This window comes from Falco naumanni, chromosome 4, assembly GCF_017639655.2.
Source record: "Falco naumanni isolate bFalNau1 chromosome 4, bFalNau1.pat, whole genome shotgun sequence".
Classification (NCBI taxonomy): domain Eukaryota; kingdom Metazoa; phylum Chordata; class Aves; order Falconiformes; family Falconidae; genus Falco; species Falco naumanni.
In genome coordinates, this window is record NC_054057.1 from 40,368,642 (window position 1) to 40,394,211 (window position 25,570).

At 39.0% G+C, this 25,570-nt stretch overlaps 1 protein-coding gene across 2 annotated transcripts; it reads right to left on the reverse strand.

Annotated features, from left to right (window-relative positions):
- Window positions 1–411: 411 nt before the first annotated feature.
- On the reverse strand, window positions 412–18,097 carry HACD1 (3-hydroxyacyl-CoA dehydratase 1). Of its 2 annotated transcripts, none has more exons than XM_040591314.1 (7): window positions 17,821–18,097; window positions 13,882–13,999; window positions 12,638–12,656; window positions 12,468–12,550; window positions 9,636–9,757; window positions 7,193–7,371; window positions 412–5,850 (listed from the first exon to the last, which is right to left on the reverse strand). In XM_040591314.1, exons 1-7 carry the CDS (start codon window positions 17,946–17,948, stop codon window positions 5,768–5,770), a joined length of 732 nt encoding a protein of 243 aa, XP_040447248.1. In that variant the 5' UTR covers window positions 17,949–18,097; the 3' UTR covers window positions 412–5,767. The 2 variants fall into 2 exon arrangements, with proteins under 2 accessions (XP_040447248.1, XP_040447247.1); XM_040591313.1 differs by having other exon boundaries at window positions 12,468–12,556; window positions 17,821–18,096.
- Between the last annotated feature and the right edge of the window lie 7,473 nt (window positions 18,098–25,570).

The following is a 25,570-nucleotide window of genomic DNA, read 5'->3' on the forward strand; positions in this document are numbered from 1 at the left end:
ACTGCCCCTACCCCCCTTAAAGGTTAATACCACAGAACAGTTCTGATCCAAAACACTGAAATATCCACTTTTGTAATACCTGTTTCAGGACCACTGTAACACAATTGTCCTCATACAAGTTGACAGATGTTATACATTCTCTTTATTGCCCTGTATTTTTTCCCCTCTTGCTTGATAAACCAGTATTATTACTCAAACCTACCCCTTTTTTAAATGGAATATATTTTAAAAAATATAAAAAGGAAGGCTGGGTAATAGTAAGTATGTTACAGGGGATGTCAAGATTAATTTGTGAAATAACTCCTGATAAAAAGTATAGTATTTGTACACAGATACCAGCCTGGTGTAATGTGCTGAAGATTCGTAGGAACTGACTTCTACATGCTTAAAAAAAAAGAAGTCAAATAGAACAAAGTTTAGAATGTCTTTTAATTGATCATGAATTTCTACAGTGCTACAGTATTAACAGTCTCTAAAACAAATATCTGAATTTATAGCTCAATAAATCTTACAATCTTTGCAAATAAATAAGTTACTAAAAGTATCATATTGTGTTGTTTTCCTGTCTGTGTAAACCGCTAATGATAATGCATTTCAGAAAAAATAACAATGAGCAGCTGTGGTGCATTTACATTATTAAGAATCCTGAAGTACAATTCTATACATGATACACTTAGATAAATATTTCTGTACTTACACTTTTACAAAGCCATCAACTAAACGGACATAAAATACATTCAAGACTGAGCAGAGAAGAAAGAGAGCTGTGAACAAAACGACGCCATGTTTCAGCTGATATGACATGACACAGAAAGTATTGTACATTTTAGAACTCGAAAGCCACTGCCAGTTTTGGGCCTGAACTTGACAGCAAGTTCCTACGAGAGGGTTAGAGTTACCCAACATCCAAGTTCTCCACGGTTTGTCTTGGTACAGCCTTAATTTTACTTGTCAGATTTAGTTAGTTTTGTAATCTAAGAGTTCACAAGACAGGTCTTCTCAATCTGGTAAGGATGAATCACTTGTTGACATCTGTGAAGCCTTCAGTCCTACTGAAGGCACTCAAGACCCCTGGAACAGCATCAGCGGTGTACAGTACCAGACACTGAACCAAGAATACAACCACTGTTAAGGCGTGCCATCATGAAAGCAAGTTTAAGGAGCTATCCTTGGCAAATATAAACCTGCTGCTTTAACAGCCTTGCAAAGCTTCATAGGCACTAACAGTACTGCAACTCACTTGAGCAAGAGAACACAGAGCTTTGCAGAAACATGAGGTGTTTGTTTCTTAAACATTGTAACAGACATTAAAATAAAACATTTTAATGGGCTACAGTTAATCATCTATAAAAAGTGTATGTTCAGCATGAATTGAAATTGTAAACTGGTAATAAATAATACAGTATCTCTGAGCACATTTTAAAATATACATTATGAAATAAAATTTAATTATCAGAAAAGCTTTCAACCTTTTTGTTCAAAAACACATTTAACCAACCCTATATAAACAACTGCAGCCAGTTTGCCTGCCTGAAAATTTTGATTTATGAAGCACTCCTGCCTAGTGCAGAACACTTATTTGCATTAACGTTCCTTCCTTTTTTTTCCTAAGGCAGATTAATTAAGAGCTGAATTCACAAAAACTGTTAATGTAGCAACTACCTTAAATTATAATTTATTGTAATGGTTGTAGCTTGTTTTCATTCTAGGTTGTTTATTAATCATATAAATATCCAAATACCCACTAAAACTACTGTGAAGACTGCAAGTACCACAGGCAGAGCAGTAGCTAGACCTAGATTTAAAATGCACGTATTTCTTTGTTGAGAAGAGGTAGGTTCCCTCTGGTCACAGAAAAGGTCTCCACGCACCTCCCTGTTAACTAGTCAATTGACATCTCTCCATTAACTAACGTGACCCCGACTAAATGTTATGTTCAATGGGAATCAGAAGCAGCACACTGTACCATTTCTCCAAGGCTGTTAATTTTGAACTGTACTATCGAGAGCAGTGTGGCATAGCTATCTCGGCTTACCAGTATTTCAAGAAATGCACGCTTATAGATACTAAGATAGCTGAATGGAGCAGAAAAGTCCTTTCTTTAACACACCTTTTGTGCATAGAGATCCTTCCAGCTGATCTCATGAGCTCCTTAGGCAGAAGGTGTGAGAGCACGTTGAGCTCCCCTCTCTTCTCACATCCTGCACAGTGAGAGGTGAGAGAAATGAAGCCCATCAACTACTGTTCACAATGGCCTCAGTGACCCTCTTGGCAGCTAATGTGGAAGATGCAATTTCTCAGTGTCATATTCCTTTGTACTGCCCATGCCCTGAGGCCAGGGTCTGGCCTCGACATGCTGGGCAGAGCTGTGAAACCAGGTGATTCACCCCATCAGTCCCAGAACAGCCTTTCCCAGTGGGAACTGCCTGTGAGTGTTAGGGGGAAACTCAAGAAATCCAACTGCTTTCAGCTGGAGTTTATGAAAAGGATAGTGTATTTATGTTACTATCAATAGTAGGAAATGTCACCTGATGAATAGGAATCTCCTTCCAAATGCTTATTCCTATGTAGTGACATTAAAAAGCTTTATAAGGTCATACTCTATATTAATCCATTCCAGAAGGCATATATAGCACAAGTAAGAAAACACCTTTTATGAATAATTTGTTGAAGACTACACCAAAACATTAAAGACACTGATGCCTGAATATATTCCTAATCTTTCATAAGCAGGAGGATTTCAATGCTTTAGAAAACCAGGAATATTGCAGAGAGGAAGACAAAAAGACAGGTGTCAAAAAGAAGTTGGAAAGAGAGCACCATAAGAAAATCATACTTAACCTTTTATGTCCACTTAACAAACTAATTAAATGTTTCATGATGTTATATTGAAGTTTAAGTAAGCTACCTAGGATAAAATCCTGGCCCATCTAAAGTCAACGGTAAGAGGACTCTACCTGCAATTTTCACGATCTTTGAGAAGATACTAAAGCAAAAGTTATACATTGAGGCTTCAGTGAAAGGCTTTAATCAAAGATGAGGAAGAAAAGAACACATTGCTTGTTTTTTTTATAGTACATGCCATGTAAACTAATCTACATGGCAATCTGTCTGGTCTATGAAACACTGAAGCAATACTGTAATGATTTTTAGCTTTATTTTTATTCATTTATCATTTAGCAAGACTCTTCTCTAGCTGTAAATCACTTTTAAAATTGTATCATTACCTTGTGCACTGTTGCTTTATGAAAGTGCAAAGCCAAGGTTTCAGCAAACAGTGCTGTATTTTTTTCTTGTCACATGTACAAAAGGATATATAAATAGCTCCTTGATTGACATATGATAATATCCTTAGGCCACAATGAAAACAAATATAATACAGTATTATAGTGCAGGTATTCCTTTTATTACAGGAATAGCATTTGTGGGATACACTCATCGGATCAAGGATTTAAAAATCACATCCTTAAAGTATCCAATGCATTTTCAGTGAATCGATAGCTATGGTCTTCAGTGAGCTGCCCTGACAGTAAAAAAAGAGACATGGAATTTAATCTAATCTTAGTTACTCGTATTTCATCACACTCTTCTGCTTGCTAACTGAGAAATATTTCTAAAAAGTGCCATGATGTTCCTCATGGATCAAAAAGCAAGTGAAGTTTATAGAACAGTACTCTTAAGAACTTTGCACAAATACAGCTACTAGTCTGAACATGTGTAACACAACTATTTTGTGATGCAGTGTTGTAAATTTAATCTATATTTTAAACTTTTAATAATATTAGCTGCATATAAACCAGAAGTAATAAATGATAGCACCTTGCATGAAATTTGTTCTAAAAAATACAAAGATTACACTTTTTAAAATTGTAAGAAATACAACTATTCTATTTCAAGTCCACTATGCACCTGTCATTTATAAGAAAACTAATTTACAGGTAATGAAGACATGCATAAATATCACAAATTTAAGGCACAAAATGGAATTTGAAAGTTAGGGATGTAGTAAATCCTTGGTTTTTCATCAAATTACCAGATACAGCAGAAAAAGGTGTATCTACAATTGTAAAAAAAGCTGTATTATCATAGAATCATCAAAGCTAAAAATGGAAACTGCCTATTCAAGTATGTAGTTCAAACTCTTGCCAAAGGAAGATTATTTTCCACTATTGCATTACATCTAACTTAAAACCTTCCAAGCAATTGTATGCATTGATCCGCACTGCTTTGTCATCCATGACCTAACTTATCTCATTGGTAGGATACTTCTCCTGATATTCATTGGATATTTACCTTGTTTCAAAGTATATAAACAGTTGTATTTACACCTTCATACTTAGAAAGCTTCTTCCTTTACATTTATTTATCATATAACAAACAATTACACATACTTAACAACTCAGTCTTTCTGACTTCCTTCTCACTTCAACTGATTCTGTTACTGTTCTCTGACTTTTCAGAAGATTGACTCAATTCCTCACCCCTGAAGTACCCAAAATACAAGACCACGCTTCAGAAATGACCTCAGCAATCATAAGTATTTTGATTTGCAGCTGCCTGATGCAGCTCTTTTGCATATATACTCTTCTTTAGACATCAGTGATGCCAGAAGCAACTTCGTTGCCTACATTGTGGAGGCTTCTTACTACATCACTACATTTCTATCTTCTCTCTCCACAAGTATCCAAGTTTCCTCAAATGCATTACCTTTTCTCTGAATCTCTTAGGCTGCATCTAATCTGTTGGACCTCTCCCACTCATGTATCATATAGCGTAATATCATGTGTAAATTTTATTAATCTACTGTAGATCCCTCTTGCAGATTATTGAAGACATTAAACAGAATTAGGTCAACACAGCATAAACAATTAATGGGCAGGGAGCAATTAAAATTGCACAAGGGGATGATTCAAAGCACAACTTATATTTTAAGACACTATTTCGAATATTATTTTATCCCACTTAGCTATTTATAAGAAGTTAAATATCTCACTATAGCTACAGTTTCTAAATGCAATACCATAATTTTTATGCATATATAAGTGTAGAATAGGAAACATGCTGACAGTCTTCCTCTGCAAACAAGCCCCATTCCAGCCACTGACCAGAGAAAGGTAGGCACGCATCAAGTCTACTCCTCAGCACAAACTTTTAACCAGTTAATATTATATCTATTATTCTACAGACCTTTAAAATTACAAATGAAAATACACAGAGCTCCTTTCAAAAGTCCTTCCGAAATTCTACAGTGTGATCCTGTAATTCAAAGAATGTTGAACAACGTGCTAACAGTACTTATAACTGGAAAAGTATTATTTAATATAAAGCTTAAATGACATTTAAGTCACCTAGTCTATGAAAAACATCAATACTTAATTTATGCTCTGTTTTCCGGAAGACTCACTTTCATTACAACTTATCAGCTCTCCTTCAGTTCTTGATGATGACTACAGGTCATAACAGAACTTTGAGAACAGAAAGCACAGTAGTCAACTATTCCAATTCTTACAGCTATTTGTTAAACTAATGAAAATAAGAAAATCATTTGTCTGAAGAAATGAATAATTAAAAATCAAGGTAAAACTAAGGATGAAAAGGTAAGTCTGAAGATATATTAATTGTAAAAATAATACAGTCCATGCTATTTTATGCACAGTAGTTTATTCTTGTTCCATGTTTTAAAACTTGGACTCAGAAAAATCACAGGAAGCTTTGGTTTTTTACCCTCTTTTCTTCCATTAAAAGCACCATAGTTACACGGCTTGATTCAATCGTCCTTTTCCACAATCACTTCTCCATGAAGCACCCTTCTTCTCTGTCGCAGCATGTGGAAGTAGAGTTGTGGAAATACTTGATCAAAGCATAAAAGAAAGCAAGTTAGATCAAAAAATTCAACAGATCGCATAATGGAAAAATACAATTTTGCAGAATGATGAACTGAGAAAAATTATGGCACACAGTGCTGCAGTTGGTTAAGGTAAATAATAGCAAGTCATGAACACTGCAGTCAACTACAAAACAGTAATTACTCAAACATCAGACAAGGCCCCCTGAATATACACCTTGTGTTCAAGGAACTTCCCTCCAACACTCTCTATGTATAAACAGGACTTACCACTTTCTGACAGTGCCTGAAGTATTCAAAGCTGCGCTAAGGTAAGCATGTTTGAATTAAGACTTTGAGAAGGATACAAATTTACTCTACTTGTTCAAGTCTGAAGGGAGAAGCTCCCCCTCTCCTGGCCCTCTGTGATCTGTTCCATTACTGTCCAGCTGATAAGATTTGATCCTTATATTTAGTGGACAGAAAACCAAATTTCTTCCTGAAGCATTAAGTTATATAAACAATTGTAAAACTGTTAGTAAGTTACAATAGCTTAGGAAATTTTTACTGATATTAATCTCTCTCATTTGCCTTCACGGTTTCTTGTGGCAAAAAAAATCACAGTGTAAGGTCAACTTCTTAAACAAATACCTTTTATGGATGCACATCACAAACCTTTTAAACTTCAATTTTCCTGCTTTTCAATGCCTCTCCCTAATCTCTTGTCTTGTTTCTAGCTTCATTGTCCAGACTATCTAAAATATTCTATTTGCGTAGTTTGGTCTAGCCCCATTCATGGTGCTATATCTGAATCAGGTTGCTTTCTCCTTGCTACACTGCTTAAGTACCAGTGGAAATCACACTGGAAGTGAAAGAGAGATAGCCTCTCTAATCTTAGCTCTGGTTAGCCAATTGATCTGTGGCTTCTGGTATCCAGAAGTACAAAGACAACTGGATTAAACCAGGGAATGGATATTAATGGCAATAAAAACAAGGCAAACCTCTGGCACAACTTGCAGGACAATTTTAAAGTCAATGATTCAAAGTGGCAGAGGCATTAGAAATTCTCAGCAACACAGTTACAGACATTTCTGTGTGTTAAGCAAAAAGATTTTTAATTTGTCCGAGTCTTAGAAATGTTTTTATCATTTTCACTGAAATTTTACTTAAGACAGCTCATGTTCTGTGGCAGATAACAGGATGGAAAATTTCAGTCTAACCAACTAAAACACAGCAAAGCTGGGGTCAGCAGAAAACAGGTTTTTATAGCAGAAAATGTCCAGCAAATTTAACTACAGGCAGTGTTTCCGGCAGTGCTGTTAATTGATTGTTATGTTTTTAGTGTTACTACTGTTAAATAATACTTACATGGCACATAGGAGAACATGACAATAATAAGGAAGTAATAGTAGTCAAAGGAGACATTATATTTGTTGGGAAGTCTCAGTGAAAACATTCCTGTTTTCTTCACATAGGGTAAAGCAGCATATATGGTTAGCAGTTCACCTGCAACTCCAACAGGATACAAAATGATAAAAAAGTTGTATCTGCATTAAAAAAAACAACAAACCCTTGTGAGAAACACCCCACGAATTTAAAATTTCCTCTTGCTATTATTAGTGGCACAGAAAAGTATTACAGTAGTTCCTGCACCAAAATCAAGGACCACATCCTGACATGGCACAGAGTATCAGTTTCAGTTACTTTGGATAGCGTTGCTTAGGTTTACAGAGAATGCATTCCTCGGCCCTTTTAGTTAAAAACAGTTAAGTATTAGAATGTTTATATGTCTTTCTAATACTAATAAGTAAAAAAACCAGAAATCTGTAGTCTCCAGTAATGACTTCTTTTAAATTTACTGCTCTTGCTCCTGCTGTCACTGACAGGATTCAAACTGGATCCCAAATTCAGATGATCCTACATAACTTTGTCACAGTGTATGCATACTGGGTCAACCCTGTGTATTGTAATTTCTTTACATGAAAATGCTGAGAAACATCAGAAGCCTGTTTTACCCGCTGCCACATGAGGAATCCAAATAATACTATTTACCACTAATGGAGATGGAAAACCATCTACGCTAGAACCATAGTATGCTAGAAACCTATCAGATCTATTCTAAAATGGGAAGAAGGTGTTCAAATAAAAGGTGAAGGCGTTCAGTTTAAAGAAAATGTGGATTGAATGTTATAGGCCACACAGGCGGTGACAAAATGAAAAACATAATCAATAGGGTTTGTGTTGTCCTTACGCATAGTGTACACCATGAAAATGTGGTTTCTCCTAAGGAACAGCTCTCGAGTTCATGCAGGGAACAGCAATGACAGCGGTCACACAGACAGAAAGGTACAGTGTGCATTCCATGACCAAAAGAGATGAGATCCAAAACAGCAGTGACCAAACATGAAACCCTCCTAGGAGGAAATGGGCTTAAAGGACTCATCGGTCAGAGAACAGATTAGGGGAGGTATAAGAAGGAACCGATGCCATGACCTGCACACGGTTTGTCTCTATACAGTGAAAAAGAACAAAAGTAAAAATTCTGAACTAAAATTTAGAGCATACCTATTAACAATGGAAGACGAATGTTTTACAATTACAAGCTCAAGATGAGAAATTTCCAGCTCTCTTGCAGAACTGAATTTATGCCCAGTTGTGCTGTTTGATTATCTATAAATCTTGATGGAATATTTTGGACACTATGAAAAGATAATACATTTTCAAATGTTTTGTTTATAGTATACTTCATCATATATCTCTGCTGTGACAATGTCAGTTTTCCCTATCGTCTATGATAAGGAGACAAAAATTCTGTCATCCAAGACACACTGATTTGATGGCAAAAAGTTTATCTGCAATGTAGTACTTTCTGAATGCATTTCTCTTTCTGAAGCCTACATTAAAAAATTATTAACAAAACCAGACCTGATTATTTTTAAGTTTGCCATTTAGTGCTTAAACATAACCAAGCCTACCACCCTAGATATTAGCAAAAAGATAGTGTATTATCAGAGTGGACATAAATACCAGACATATCAAAAAAGTGCATTAGAAGCATCAGAACTGCATTAACTATAAAACAAAGGAAAACAAACACACTCTTTTAAATAAGAGTTGCCTGCTCTGCAAGTAGGTTATATATTTTCCTTCTGACAGTGTCTGTCTCATACATACTTTTCAAATCATGACTACAGATAATACTACTCTTCCTGTTAAGTCTCCTGATAAATATGCAGTCTCTGTAATACATGTGATCTAGTGGCCAACTTTGAATGTTTCAAAATCAGAGCAGTTTTGATACGGAATACACTTTTTATGTGAGCTAAACTAAGTTAATACTTAGCTTCACTGCATGGATATAACCTTACAAAAGCTCTGATAAAGCAGAACTTCTCATAAAGTAATTATATGCATACAGACTGAGTGACAACTCCTCCCACATTTTCAAAGACCTGAAATCCACAAAGACACAAGTGCTTAATTTTGGGGTCTGTATTCAAAAGCATCTTAAGAAGTCATACTGTAAGTTAAAAGATGACTCCAAAGATAAAGCAAAAAAAGTTAAAGTGAAAGCAGAGTTCAAACATGAGACACAGAAAGCAAAGAACAAATCACACCCCAAAATCTCAGCTAAAATATTTTTAACATTTTAAACCAACTAACAATGATCCCAAGCACAGAAAGCAACTGACTTTGCACTCTGCTGACACATAACCGAAGCTCAAACATCTGCTCTCCTGTGTGTTAGCTCAGCATGCGTGAAACTAACATGCACAGAACCATGAGAAACTGAAGTACAAGACATCTCCACCTGGCCCATTTAATGAAGTATGGCAAATGGTTGAGCAGGTTGAATGTGTAGAAGGAATATCGAGTAATCTCTGTCACAGTCCATACGACCAGAAAAAGAATAACGCTCTCCTCATTCTGGATCTGCAGAAGTATAAAGAACCAACACTTTTTTCATCCTTAAGCTTCTTTTCTGTGCAAACTGCAACAGACTTCTGTTTAAGATATATGGAACAGAACTAACATCTTGTAAGAAAATTTTGGCATAGAAGTGATATGCTGATATCATTACCATGTACAGTTCTTTATCATATGTATTTACTAACACACAGACATTTTGAAAACTGGGCAATCTTTATGCATTATGCAAATATCAAAATATAAACCCCTATAATTAAGTTTATTCCTCCTCTTTATTCTCTACCTGCGTTTTCACTGTGCTGTCTCCCTCTTTTTATCTGTGGTTGATTTACTTGTTTATTTTCTTACTCCTCAAAACAGCAAAAAGAAAACACCACCACAGAAGACACGCTCCTTTCAAAATCAGTTTTTACCTGTTCTGCATTTCAGTACTCTGTCTCCTAGACTTTCTCTTACTTTTTATCTTGCTTCTTCCTCATCATTATAATGCATGCTTCCATGAAACTTTAGACTAAAGGAATTGCTCAGTATAATCTACTAACTAGAACCTGGTCACAGAAGATCAAATCTGGGAGACTTCAGGGAGCTGTAAGATAGTTAAGGAGCTGGAACACAGATGGATCACTAAATGAAGACCAGTTGGTAGATCAGGAGCTTTGGGTAAAGTCACTCAACAATCCTGTTTAAGATTTAAGTTCTGAGTCATTAAACTGCCTCATCGGTAGGTAACACATCCCTCTGGTGTTTCAAAACATTGGTTCTTTTTCACTCTAGGTGAACAAATAAACAGAAGTCCCCAAATACAAAGAAGGCACCTGGGGATCTATTACAAACACTACCTTCTGAGAAGAAGAATTACACGCAAGTAATTTTCTTTTCTTTAAAAGAGGAGGAATTTTGTAATACACTTCCATGCCTGAAGGCTGAAAAGCTCCAGGGATGTCTGTGAAATAAAATAAAGTAACACAAGTTTTGTTAAAATTTAAAAAAAAGGGAATCGATTTTTTAAAATAAAATGCAACACAGTGACAAAGCTTAATACATGTCAAGATGCTGAAAATCCACAACTCTGTCAAAAGTCAAGAATTATAAGTGCTCATCATCTCATAAAATCGCACCCTCAATGTGTCAAAGAAGGAGCACTTTTAATGAAAGAATGTCACCAACATCACAAAAGAAAAGGAGATAATAAAAATACTGCCAAACTCACAAATGAATAGCAACAACTGAAATGCAAAGACATCCAAACAAATAAGCAAAGGTAAAGACAGAATTAGGCTGCTCTTAGCCTCACGTGATGAGAGACAAACATTGATAACCCAGACTTGGATTCATGTCACACTGCTAAATCCAAGCAGAAGAGCTTTAAATAAGTATGCAGAGAATTCCTATCTGTTGCCTTGCAAATCTCCAGCCCAGTAGAGACATCTGGGTCTGGCTATTATCACTAACATGCCTCTCACCACCTAAAGTGACCCTGAACATTCATGCCTGCTAAGCAGTAACAGCATGAAATACAATCAGACATACACTCAGATATATTTTTTCTTGGACACAGCTTGACCTACTGTACTGAAGATAGAAAAAACAAATGAAATGAGTGGATACGCTAAAGATTTAATCCACTGCAGGTAACAGCAAAATGGCAAAATGGAGCACTACATTCCAGCATTCACGTAAACATTCAATATAAAAAAATTGTTACTCTTTGAGACATTTTCCCTTAAGAAAAAAAACACTTAGCTTACCAAAAAACCCCACCAAACCACCAACCAACCACAAAACCAACAAACAAAACTATGAAAATCCTATTTCATGTTAAGAAAAGCAACAGTAAAGGAAAAGATGAGAAAGTGTAGAAAACAAGTCCTCTGCAAACTGAAACAAAGGGATTTGACAACTGAGGCAGGTACCATGACGCCCCCTCAGCAGAGAGGCATGTGCCACCTGCTGGTGAGACAGTTTAATGGCTCAGCTTTTTCAGTTTAAAGAAATTCAGGAGCACAGGCTCAAAATCCATCACTTAATTCTCACATGCCCTTCACAGAAAGCAGACCTTCAGAAACAGAACTGAATGCCCTATCTACTAGCTGTAAGCTAGTAAGCTTTTCTCATTCTGCTAACGAATCACTACGCTTACAATAACCACCTACAGCCAGGCAAATAAACTATCGTCTTTCATTCAGGACTGTGTCACTGTGGCATGCTGGATGACTTGGTATATTTTTAATGAAAAAAATACAGTATGGATGTCATCAGATGTTACTATTACCATAACATTAAAATACTGAAAAGTTTCCTAAAATAAATTGCAAAATCACAACCATGTTTATCCAGGTAAACTCAGTTTAAGACATATTTTCATTTAGATTAATTCAGTAAGTGCTGATTTAAGTTTTTGAAGGGGAACTGGTAACACTGTTGCAGACTTGCTGGTAAATAATAGCAGTAGTCATTGATCTCGCTTAAGCAGACCACGCTGGCACGATGCCCAAGACGATGCTGATTTACAGCTAAGACCCAGACTCAGTCTCCTGGGTGGAAGCATATAAATTCCATCCTGTAACCCCAAGTTCCAAAATCACACTGAAGTATGTAAGTATTCTCTGTAGGAACGTCATTGATCTTTACATTGGTCTTCCTTGTGAAATGAGAACTGGATGAATAGCTTCTCCTTAAAAACAATCAAAACATGACTTGCTCAAGCACATACCTGTTTTATGCTATGTGCAATGAACCACACCATGAAGATTCTTGAACTCACTTGGACCCCAGTCACAAGCACAGATGTGCGAACTATTCCTTAAAAAGAGAAACATGTTATTTCTGTTCCACAATTTATGTTTTAATTAGTTACAGGAGAAACTAAAACAAAGAACTCACCAACTGCACAGTGGACTACCTGTAAATAAAAATAAGTTAGAGGTTACTGATGTACAGTATGTTACTATCTACACTATAAACATGGCCTTTTGATATTTATATAAACCTAGGCTTAATTCTGAAGAACTGTTTTTTCATCTCCAACTAACAGCCTTTAAAAGAAATACATGTCAGAGCCCTGGCAACCGACACTGTGATGGGCTCGGTATCTGATCTGTGCAAACACATGGGAAAGATTTATTTTCCTAATTAGCTGTATGTATTACATATATAGATACTTACAAAGCATTTATTTTTTCAATTAGTAAGCTTCCCTTCCATTATCTTATTCAAAGAAGAATTTTACAGGACAGTGGGGAGGGAGTCAGGTAAGTGATGCTAAATGCATGGCAATTTTAAAATGTTCTGTAGTCATTATGGCTTGACAACATTACTACAAAATTAATGATAATTTTGTCAATGACAACTACAAAGCTTCAGAAGTATTGTGTTTTCTGGTCAGTCATGTTTAGTAAATAGAGTGCTTTTCATTATTTTGACATATTTGAGTAGTATTACTTACTGTGAAAGTTTAATAGCATAAAAGCCGATACACAGCTGGCCACATGAAATTAGCGAACTACAGATGTTGTAGGCAGATTGAGAAAAAAAGTTAAAATGTAGATAGGCAGTCTATGTTGTGCCTGGGAAAGAACTGAGTGCTCAATACATCCAACAGTTTCATTCCGTAGATGTACCATAAACTGAGACCACTCGTGCATAGCTGGCAAAAGTTTTATTATTTAAAGAATACTTTGCACCTCTTACACAGTTGTGCACTGTTGTAACAGATTACATGGGGCATGTGAGTTCAGTCTGGAAATAAGCAGAACCAGGAAAGGCACAGAAGAATAACGTGTAAGGGGGAAGCTATCGTCTCTTGAGATGGAGACAAGATATCTACTATGCTAGAGGATTGATCTGCTGGCTGGAATGCCTTCAGAGATTTTACCTTTTGAGTTAAAGACTCTCAAATCGAAGCAGTTCCCAGGCAGTATTTGATTTAAAGAAATCGTAGAATTAAGTTTGGAAAAATGTGCCCATTTGTTTCCACAAACCACCTTGCCCCCCAGAAAACCTTCATTAAAGAAAGTTAATAGGACTTTAAGTACTAATATAATATTTTTATATTAAGTTCAGGTTAATAATGTGTTTTGACTACAATATGTAGCATCCAGTAAAGCAAACTAATGTTTAAAATTTACCTCAAGCAAAGCAAATGTCTGGAAAAATTTAAGCGTCTTTTGAACGCTTCTGAATAAGCCTCTATGTGTTCCTTTCTGTATATAAAACCGCACCATGGCAATACCTAATACCAGCCACCTACAAAAGAAAGAGAATGGATACATTTCAAATTAAAAATCTAAAAATATCCATCCACGGTAAATAATTTAGTAGAATATTTTCTCCACAGAATATCTTTGCTTCTTCACTTGTCAGTGTTCTTAGGAGATTATTAAAAATATCTTTAGACATAAATTGTATATGATGTTATATAAACGTTACACTCTTTGATCTTTTTACTTGGAAAGGGATAGAGAATTACTTGTTTACCTTCAGAGGACTGACCTGAATTCAGGGGACTCCCCAAAACCGTGGATCCATCAGACTTTTCACTAGCAGTGACTATATCATTTTACTATTAAATTCTCAAGCATTTTTTACTGTCAGTTACTGTCATTTGAAAACACATGATGAACTCGGCAATGAAGCCACTGTTTTGGGTTGCAAGTTTGTATAAGTAACAGACCAGAACCTATGCACGTGATTTTAACATTTTTCATGGCCCCCTCAATTCATGACTTTCAGATATGACCAGTGATCGGAATGCTTCTGTTTGTGATTGTCCAACTGAAGTTATTATGATGCAGTTTTTAAAAGTGTTGAGAAATTATCCTTGAAAATCAGACTCCAAAGTGCTGAAAGATGGGTGCTCTGTGCAGGTTTATTTATCTAGCACGTTTGATGGTGTTGGATAATTCTTTAATATCTTTTTAAGGAAACTGAACAATGATACCAATGGATAACCCTTACAATGTAAAAGAAAGAACGTAATAGTATCTTTTAATCAGCCTGGAACTTGATATAAAACTTAAATTGATATCTCAAATGGAAATTGAGACTAAAAAACCCCCAAACTTCTAAACTATCGTGGGTTGCTCCCCACCACACAGCCCAAAGACAGTACAATAATGCAAGGCATCCTTCAATATAATTAATCCATGTTTATATAATTAAGGTTTTCAAATAGCGTACTACATATTCCATCCTTAATGCAAGGCTATAACACATTCTCACAAACATGATGCTAGCAAGATGTTTGAAACTTCGGGTTTTAAACCACAAAGACTAAGGAGGTACAAAAATTCTTCAATATAGACCTACAGGCATAACCAGAACTATGGATGGCTATTTTGAGAGTTAAAAATAAAAATAGAAAAATAACAGTGACTTTAGCTTAACTTCTTGTCTGATGACGTTGGGAACAATTACTGAGTACTTTCATTCTACATAAAGCCACAGCAAATATGCTGTATGGCAACGTGAGCTCTGGCTAAGGAATGGGTCTGAGAAATACTTAGGGGAAGAATCAGAGAGCATATAAACCTTCAGAGAAATACTTGTATAAACATTTAACACATCTCCTGTTCTTATATTCTCTTCCCTAAGCATAAGGTATTGGCTAACATTGGGAATGGGCTACCGGGAAATACTGGTCTGTGGTCACACACATTACGCTGTAACAGCATGAGTCACATAGGTCGTGACAGCTCTCTGTTCACCTCGGATGGCATGTTCTTTGGTATCAGCACCTTAACAACTCTTACATATGGTAGCTACTGCTACGCAGTCACTTGGCATTTCAAACTCACATAGAGTTAGGCTTCCCCACATGGTAGGAATGATTCCCCTCCTTGATCCCTTCTGCTTTAAGCCCATGAATCCGATCTGCCAGAGCTCCAAAATTTGCCCCCACAAGTGTTACTTAGATTTTATAATGGATTTTAAATCTGAAGTGCATTCATTTGATGCTGTCTCCCACCACTGTGGAAATGAAGAGTTAGTGAAATTAGTGAAGTGTTTGACAAGAGGAAGGTGACAGGGAGTTGTTTAGATCCAGCTGGCAATACCACAGCAACAGCTCTGTCCTAGCCCTACACTGAGAAGTCATAATACATCTAATCTAACAAGGCATTTTCTGCACCTCATTCTGTAACAAAAGGGTTGCAGAGAGAGGTAATCTTGCACTACACTCAGAAACAAAGACTGCAAGTAAGTTTTTCTTAAATAAATTTTCATTTGGACGTGAGTTTCTGTAGATTGATTTATTTAGTTGTTAGTGGCTTTGACTCTGGATCTCAGGAAGGCGCCTGTACTTTGAATATTGCAAATCACCAGGAAATGGAAAAAACTTTCAGTAATAGAAGTAGCGTTTCCAGTTGGGACTTTCAGTAAGATTGGGTACTGATCTGTCACTTTAGTCCCTTAAACCTTTGTTAGAAAAAAAAGAAAAGCTGCACTTTTTTATTAGAATGGTTGTTAACAAGCAATTATGTATTAGTTTGTTAAAACTCCAGAAACATTTTGCTATATTGCACTATGTGGACAAACATACCGTTCTTGCTACTTATTTACGCTGTGTAGTGCGCCTGTTAAGTATTGCTCTATTACAAATTTTTATTTTCCTCTTAAATTGTATATGAAACAGATTAGAAGATTTTGTTCCTATCTCTTCTCTGTTTCCACTTAAAATGTGCAATTTTGCATGTCGTAATCCCTTTTGATATTAATGACAGATGGGAGAGAGGGAAGTGGGAGATACTGAATCAGCACCTAAGGTCAAAACTAACATGGTTCGATAATCTTCTACAGGCGTATAAAAGTCAGTGGCAAGAGTCAGTGTTCATTAGCAAATTCACACATGGAGCACGAGGCTGGGAATTCAATGAAGCAACATTAACTTGCCAGCTAGAAAAAGAGTAAAAGCACTTTTCAAAAGGTGCTGCAATATATATGAACAGACGAGCATGTGTGCAAGGTTCACTGATGCTAGTGAGAAGAAAGCTATTACGATCGTACTCCTGGCTGTCTGCATCAGTGCTTGAACTCCTGCATCAACTACAGCATATCAGTTTTGCTCTACGGGATTCAAAGGGCAGAGAGTTCACCCACTGGTAACCAAGGTAAGATTGTTCTCAGGATGAATGACAGCCTAGGAGATATAAAAGTGTTCATTCTTGGTTCTCCTTCAAGCATGTGATAATTAGATAGGTTTGGGGTTTTCTCCCCAAAGATCTAGCGAACAGGACAAATTTTCGAGAAGTGAAAATATGTGCTTGAAGCACTACCACCGCAAACCTGAGTGCCCTTATGCCCCGTCATACACCCCCTTTCCGCGCAGCGGAGCGGGACAGCAGGCCGCACAGGTCCAACGACCCCCTGGCTTACCACGGCGCTCGCCCCCGCTCATCACTAAACGCCCGCTGGGCCGAGGCCCGCGCTGCGCTCCGCAGCCGCCTGCCCCGGCTCTGCGGGCCCACGGCCGGCGCTCAGCGCGCAGCGGGGCGCGGGGTAACGCGGGGCGCGGGCCCGGAGCCACGGCCCCCCGCGGGGGCAGCCGCAGGCGGGACCGGGGCAGCCCGGCCACCGTCCTCGGCGCCCCGACCCCCCCGGCGGCGCCCCGGAGCGCTTCCGCCGCCCCGCGGCAGGCAGGCAGCTCCCCCCGTCCCGGAGCGGTGCGGCGGGCTGCGGCGGGGCGGGGGCGGCCCGGGGGCGGGCGGCGGCGGAGGGGCGGCGGCTGTGCCGGGGGACGCGGCCTGCACGGCACCCCTGCCCGGCATTCCTGGGCCGGCTATACTTAACCTCCGCGGCGGGCCCGCCGTGACGCGCCGGCGGCTGGCAGCGCTGCACCGTATTAGGCAATGCCGGGCAGGCAAGGGCTACGGGCAGGCAAGGGCTACGGGCAGGCAAGGGCTAGCTCCGCCGCTGGCGGCTCCCGCGCTGGCGGCTCCCGCGCTGGCGGCTCCCGCGCTGGCGGCTCCCGCGCTGGCGGCTCCCGCGCTGGCGGCTCCCGCGCTGGCGGCTCCCGCGCCGCCGCCCCGCGCTGCCGCGGCGTGTCCGTGCCCGCGCCCGCGCCCGCTTACCCCGCCGTCATGGCGACGTTGTAGAAGATGAGCCAGGCCGTTGCCAGGGCGCCCAGCCGCCTCTTCTTGCCATTCTCCTTCTCCTCCACCGCGCCGTTGCCGCCTCCGTCCTCCTCGCTGGACGCCATGGCTCCCGCCGGCCCGGCGGAGCGGCGCACACCCGCGGGGAGGAGGGGCTCCCTCCGCGGCGGGGCTGCGGCCGCGCTGACAGCCGGCCGCGCGCTGTCTCTCACCCCATCTGTCCCCCCGCGGCCGCTGCCGCCGCCAGCTGCTCGCCTGGCGCTGCGCGCCCCGCCCTCCTCCCGCGGGGGCGGCCACGGCCTCCGGGGGCGGCGCGGGGCGGGCAGGGCCGGGGCCGGTGGGCCCGGTGGCGGCGGCGGCGGCCCCTCGCCGTGGTCCCCGGGCGGGCGGGGCGCCGGGGTCGCGCCGCGGTCCCCTCCAGCGCGAGGAAGGGTCTCGCGGGCTGCTGCCGCGTCCCCAGCCCTGCAAAAGCGGCGGCACAGCGAGAGCGGCAGGGTACCCCGCCGATCTGGAAAACGCGGAAACGCGTGGCTGAGCCTGAACGCCTGGCAGCCGCGTCAGGGACCCAGCGGTGGGAGCGGCACCCAGGCGCCCACCTCAGAGGCCCAACAGCCACCCGCCAGGGTCACCTCAGGGGGAGGACACCTTCCCGTCCGGTAGGTCTCAATAAAGGCCACCCTCCACTCACAAGGGTGACTAAGGCCCGCACCTGAGAAGGAGGGAAATGCCTCCCTAGGGCCTGAAGAGAGCCCAGCTGGCAGGCTGCAGGTGACACCTGAATGTGCGGGCTGTCTTGTACATCCGCTCCCTGCACATATGCGCAGGGAAGCAAAGCCAGCACGGGCAGCGTTGCCGAGACTAGCTTTGGAAGCAGGGGCAGCCTTAGCCTGAGCTATGCTGCTGTGACATGGCCCCTCAAAGTGGCAGGCTGCACCCACCACCTTGGCACCTGGATGCTGACGCTACCCTGACACCAGTGTATGCTAGCCCAGGGATGCTGTGCACTACTCTGGGCAGCGTACATGTGGCCTCGGGCTCCTCACTTCCACAGCTAACCATGGTGACCATGGGCACCCAGCCCAAACACCTCAAACAGGCATATACAGACAGAACTCCGAAAGTGGGTCAGGACATATCTTTGGAATGCTGCTTTTTCAGTCCTAAAAGATTTCAAGAGTCCAAGTCTACCTTCTTTAGGATGGGGTAGGTCATCTCAATGTCGGAAACACCTAGATGGTCTTAGTTCGTGGGCCTTTAGGTAAAATACAAGTAGATGTGCCAAGCAAAGACTTGGTCTCTCCCCCTCTTCTCACCAAAGTACACAAGCAGATGTTCAGCCTCAAAATACACACCCACCGGTAACAGCAAATGTATAACACGTTCATGCAAAACAAGTAGTTGGCAAAACAGCACCAGTACATGCTAGTAAGTTTATAGTAGCTTTTGTTATTATATATACAAATATATTATATATACAAAAAAGAGGATTTTTGTCTTCAAGTAGTCATAACCCAGTTTGGGAATCCTATAGTTAAAAATTCTAGACAAATTTACACACAGGACTTGAATGACCTAATTCAGAAGTTTTTGCCAACTTTGGGCTTCAGAGGAAAGTGCAAGAAACTATAGTGTGCAAGTACGGGATAATCTGAGCCTAAAATTCATCACAATGTAACAGTTATGAGTTGTTATAAACTGTAGCTTTCCAAAATATTTTTTAATTTACTATTTTAATTCTGGGTATTCCTGCTATCTTCCTTACACTTTTTTGCTGCTCAAATTTCACTTTGTTCTTCAGACCTTTCTAGCTTCTTGGCTTTCTCAATACAGCGTTGAAATGGGTATCACAAATCAACCACGTACTATGTGTAAAATGGTTTTTGTCTCATTTGAATTTGGCAACTTATGACTTCATTAACAGCTGAAGACTTTCTAATTTTAAATCATGATACATGGAGCAAGGCATGACCTTATACCAATTCTTAATATTAGGTGTGATTTTCTAATACTTTTAGCTACCTTTTGCTATTTCTCTTGAGGTTGTTCCACTGCAGATTTGAGCAAACAAATCTTACTTGCTTGCTGAAGTGAACATTTTCCATCTTTAAATCCTTTCTTGGATGTTTTCCATGCTGTTGCACAGAATCTTTTGAAATGTGATAGGCAATGTTCGATATATTCTCATTAGAATTCTGTATTATTTTCCTTCCGACTATTTATTTGCTTAAAATTGTTGATTTTAGATGCACAATTTATCTGTAATCTGTAATGATGGCCAGGTTTGTTTTCAGTTGATTTAGTCAATTAAGAACTTACTGTTGAGGATAAGCTCAATGTTTTTCCTCTAATATTGTGGGTTTTATTTATGAGTGTACAATTTCTCTTGCTGTTACACTACCCATTCACCCAACTGATGAGAAATTTCTGAATATCCTCATAATCCTTTTTGGATTTCAATAAACTAAACGTTTTGTGTCATTTGCAAGTTTTGCCATCCCATGCCTCTCTCTGTTTCCTGACCATTTATAAATTTATTAAGCACAAAACTTATTACAGAACTTTCATAAACACCCCACTGCTTTCTTTTTGCCAAAGTAAAGAAGATTTGATCTTTGTTTCTGTTTCCCATATTTTGATCTATGGAGATACTTTGTTCCTTAATATATAACTACTTCATATCCTTGGTAGTTCCTGTGTGACAACTTTGCAGCAGTGTTTTCAAAATGTGTTTGTTGTGTTAATTTTTTTTAGTCTGTTCTTGCAATTATGTGTTCCAGGAATTGCAAGAAATTAGTTGAAATGAAATTTCCCTTTCATAACTTTTCTACTGTTATTCTTTTAATCATGATTTCTGTCAATTTACCGTGTATACATTTGTGGTTTAGTAGTCTGCATTTTCTGAATCACTATAAAATCTTTTATTTAAATTTGATAAAATTTCAGCTTTTTTCAAAGCATTAAGTACAGTATCTGGCTTAATTAGAAATACTGTGGCAAATAGATTTTATATATGATATATATTTATATATTTATATATTATAGTAGCAAAATTATTTCATTTACTATTTCAGCTTCAGCTAGCACCCTTTGATCAAAAAAATCTCAAAATTATTTGTAAGACAGATTTTGTCTACATACAGAAATGTAATCAATGGAACTGAGTAGGATGGTATATTAATTGCATTATCTAAATCAGCTTCTTAAATAAATTATGACTGGCTTATCAATTGAGCTCAATCAGTTCAAGTACAGTCTGAAATCAACCTTCCTGATAAATTTTAAGATGGTTAGATCAAGACCTTTTGTGTTGTCGGTGAGCTCATTGTTATGTTTCGTATTCATTTTCAGCCTTCACAGGTGGTTCTCCTATGTTCACTCTAGTTGCAAACCATCAATATTGCTATGATGTTATTACAAAAATGAGTGGTTTTCCTGGCCTTCTTCATGACTGATATTATCAGTGTATATTTATGTTCTAGGTTGCTATTGCACAAGTAGATATTCAATACCTTATATAGCTGAATGGGTTTTATTTGCAATCTATTTACAGAAATACGAAGTGAAGCTTTTATGAGAATTATTTTCTCATGCAGTGTTCTATGGGAACATTTCTATGAAAAGGAAAGTGGTAGTGCTCTGAAAATAATGTAATGGCTTATCAGCTCCACTATCACAGGAGAAGGTCATGTGTTATGAAACGGTACAAGAATTACTCTAGTATGAGCCCTGCAGAATCATTAGATTACCTTTATACTTCAGAATAGTTAAATGCCAGATGATAACTTAAAATCCTGAGGAAGGAGAATTTGTTAGAAAAAGTAACAACTTAAATTCTGCTTGTCTTTCTGCCCTGTCTTCACTTCATGTTCCCAACACACTTTGCAAGAACAATGTGTTTAGACAACAGACTTATATATAGCACTTGCACACTATTTTAGGTTTATGGTGTGTAGTAATCAGTGAAGTATTCAAGGATAAATGCAAGTAAACAGAATTTAGCTATGTCTAACGAACAACACAGTGTTTATACACTTTTTGTGCATTCATTGAGGTGTGTATATCGATTTATTTATTATTCTAGAAATAGGACAGAAGATGCTTTCAAAAGATGTGGTGTAGCATGGATTGCATAAAGAAAGAACTAGAAAATATCTTTGTATTAGACACATCTGAAGCAGTTGGAGTTTTGTACTGCTACTGCAAGATAAATGACTTATATTATTGTGCAGTTCAGTAGTCAGCAAAGGAAAACAGGTGCCATGAACACAGGCTGATCTGGTGTGAACATTTAGAAGTCTTTGTACGAACACCATTGATTGTCTATATCTGAAAAGCACAGGTATATTTATTTTATGTTTTCAAAATCACCAGTTTGAGATGCCCTTGTGTGTTTAATCCTCTTCAGAAGCAAAACTGTCACCCAAACTGCAATGTTGAAGGACACACACATGTTAAATGAAGACGACTGTCCCACTCATCTCATTTAGACAAACTAAACTCAGTGTGCTTTTTGCTGTAACAGACTAACTGGATTCTGTACAGTAATTATTTCCTTAATGGGATATTTTGGACTGTTCCACTGTTTAATCCTGACATTTTGTTGCATTGCTAGACTTGGATAAATTTATGTATAGACCCGTCCCACAGACTGTAATCTGTGCAGCTGACACCTTTGCATACTAAGAAGACTGGCTGTATCAAGAAGCTAACTCTAATGTTCTAATTATATAGATATACATATAAAATGCTCAAAACTTTAAATTAGTATCATTAGCTTCAATGGTACTGTTCACATTTGTAAAATAAAGTACATGTTGAAAACAAACTGCTAGCACAAGTAAGATATTCTTAAATTCCCTTCCCTATATTATGCAATAAATGTAATATTTTTCTTAAAGAAGCTTTACTACCTTGCCAACAGATTTTTCACAGAGTTTCACAAAACCCACTTAAATAATATTAAAAATACCTTCTGATTTTCAGCATATTCCAATGGTAGCTTGCTTGTGTGAGCACTACAATCTCTGTAGAGGAGACTGCTTCCATTATTAGTTTCAGAGCAGACACAGTCTTTGCTTGTTATTTAGTTTTATTTCAAGGACTTAATTTAAAAAGAATTCTTTATCAAGGGAGTAGCGTTCCAATCTAACTCCCATTATGGTCAGTGGAAGTATTTCTGTTTTCCTTTGTAGAAGAGCAGTGGAGAACAAAAAGGTTCATTTTAACCTGATCATTGGTTGAAAACTGGTCTTAGTTATCAGCAAGAAAAAGTGACCTGTTGGGCATAGTCAGTTTGGCCACACTGAGAACAGGTGCTTGTGCCAGAAAAAGCACGAGGACAAGTGGTTCCCCATGGCAGTGTCAGGAGGCTGGCACAGAGTGATGCTCCCACCAGCATCCCCAGGGAAGCCCAGGCACCCAGCGGTCCCAGCAGCCAGCAGCTTCCAGATTATCTACTTCTTACGGGTATAGCACAATACATCACTATAAGCTTACTAAAGCAAATAGTGTAAACACATTTTTGTGTTTGACTTTGGTGAACTTGTTATACAAAATCATTTAACAAAACTGCAGTGTAAACATATAAAATATTACTTCATGTGAGCTGGTTTGCAAGTACTGCTTTGAATACAGAAAAACTGGGGAAGATATAAACCCTTGTTTCAGGCATCTATATGTGCAAAAATTAACTAGGAAGTTGCACACTACAATTTTTAATGTGGTCGGGGCAAAATAGATTGTTTTATAAAGTTTATTGTTTGAACACTTGCCTAGCTCTATTGTTACATGAATTTGAGGGAACTCCAGCTATATGCTTCATATAATCCTACTTGCATACTTCATAAATACTAAGGCCAAAAAGGATGAGTAATTTTAGCCTGACTTTTTGTGTAACAGAGGACACCAGACTTACTTCTCTTTCAGATAGTCTCTTTATATAACGAAATAGATAAGAATACCATAAGTAAGCCATGCCACTTGGTCACTTGCAAAATATTAGGACATGTACAATAAGACTATAGATTGGAAATAAAACACTGTAGTCCAGTACTTAGAACATTTACATGTGGCCTGTGACTGGGATAAATTTTGTCTTAGTCATATCATCATGTTGCTGTGCATTACAGCATCTTGTATGCCATCCAAAACATCTTGTACTTGCCCTGTCAAAGACAAAAACTGTGATTAAATGGACTGCTGGCACTTTCTCTAGTCTGAATCTTCCTCTTTTCTTTTAATTTTCTTTTCTGCACAGTTTCCAGTTCTGAAAGAAACATACACAGTGGACTATAATGAAAATGCTGTTAAAAATAGAGGTTAGCATGACTGATCCCTGAGACAATCATTGGTCTTCATATCTGTCTCCCTGCTAATATTGTACTGGCCTGACTTTTTCCTGGAGTTATATGCCTTATCTTTACAGTGCAGCAGCCAGCAAACTACTATATCCCTACATAAATGGGCATGCCAAGTATAATACTCCTCCAGTAAACTGGAACTGCAGTGGATTTCCCCTCTGTGGCCACATTTTTGTCTTCCTCTAAGAAATATGCTTGTATAATGCAGATGTGTGTCAGTTCAGTGATTGTAAAAAATACTAGAACTGTCCTAGCGGATTGTAATTTATAAGTTGCTGTTCCTAAGTACCCTTTTCTACTGGAAGACTATAAGGAAGTGAATCATTGTATGCCACCAGAATCTGGAACTAACCTTGATATGGATAACCTTGACGTAATTTTAAAAATAAATTATATAAACAAACAATAAAATTAAACGGTTATTTAAACAAATCTAGAAGTATGCTGCATCTTTAAAATCCAGGAAGTGAGTTGCATTGGCAATTTACTGAATACGTGCCTTTATCTCTTAACAGTATCTGAACAACAGTACTATAAATAAAAAAGAAATGTCCATACCAATCATCTGAGACTGTTTAGTTTGGACAAAAGTAGCACATATTTTTAAAAAACACCCTACTTAAACCTTGCTCTGAGGCTGTCCGGAGACAGTCCTAAGTCAGAGGACTGCTGGACAGATAAGCTCCTCTATGAAATCAAGAGTCAGACTGTTGCAGAGGCCATCTTCAGAATGAGGTCTGAAATAGAACAGATGAATAATCCCCTGGACGTGCCTGTTTTTCTTGACCTAGTCTGGTGTAGTGCAGTCCCCAGCCATGCCTTTCCACCTCTTCACTTGCCTGGGATCTAATTGCAAGGTGAGTCAGATGAGTGACATGATCCAACAGGGAACTTTCTGCAGTGAGGTAGTTTTCAGCTGGATCAGCTCATTGTACAACCACAAATGAATTGGATCAAATCCAAATCTAATACGAGAAATGTGGTAGCAGCACACAGTTGTGGGTACAGGGAGTACAGTGTTGCTACATTCTCCACGTCTTAGTTACCCTGAAATTAGATGCAATTTGAGACTGTACCTTTCAACTTGAATCCTTGCTTTTAGACTGCTAATTTAGGCAGCACAAGTTTGAACCATTTGAAATGGCTCAAATGCAGCAGGAAATAATACAAATGTTTTGAACTACATTCAACAAAAGGAGCTCAACAAGCCTTTTTTTCAATAGTGTACTTATTATACTACTCACACATGAGGTGGAAAAGCTGGTTTCTGTAGCCATCCGTGTCTGACAGGCCAAACCCCAAGCTTTGTGGGAGAGTGCTCTAACCACTACCTATTGCTGTGCCATGGAAGAATGCCAGAGCCCTGGCAC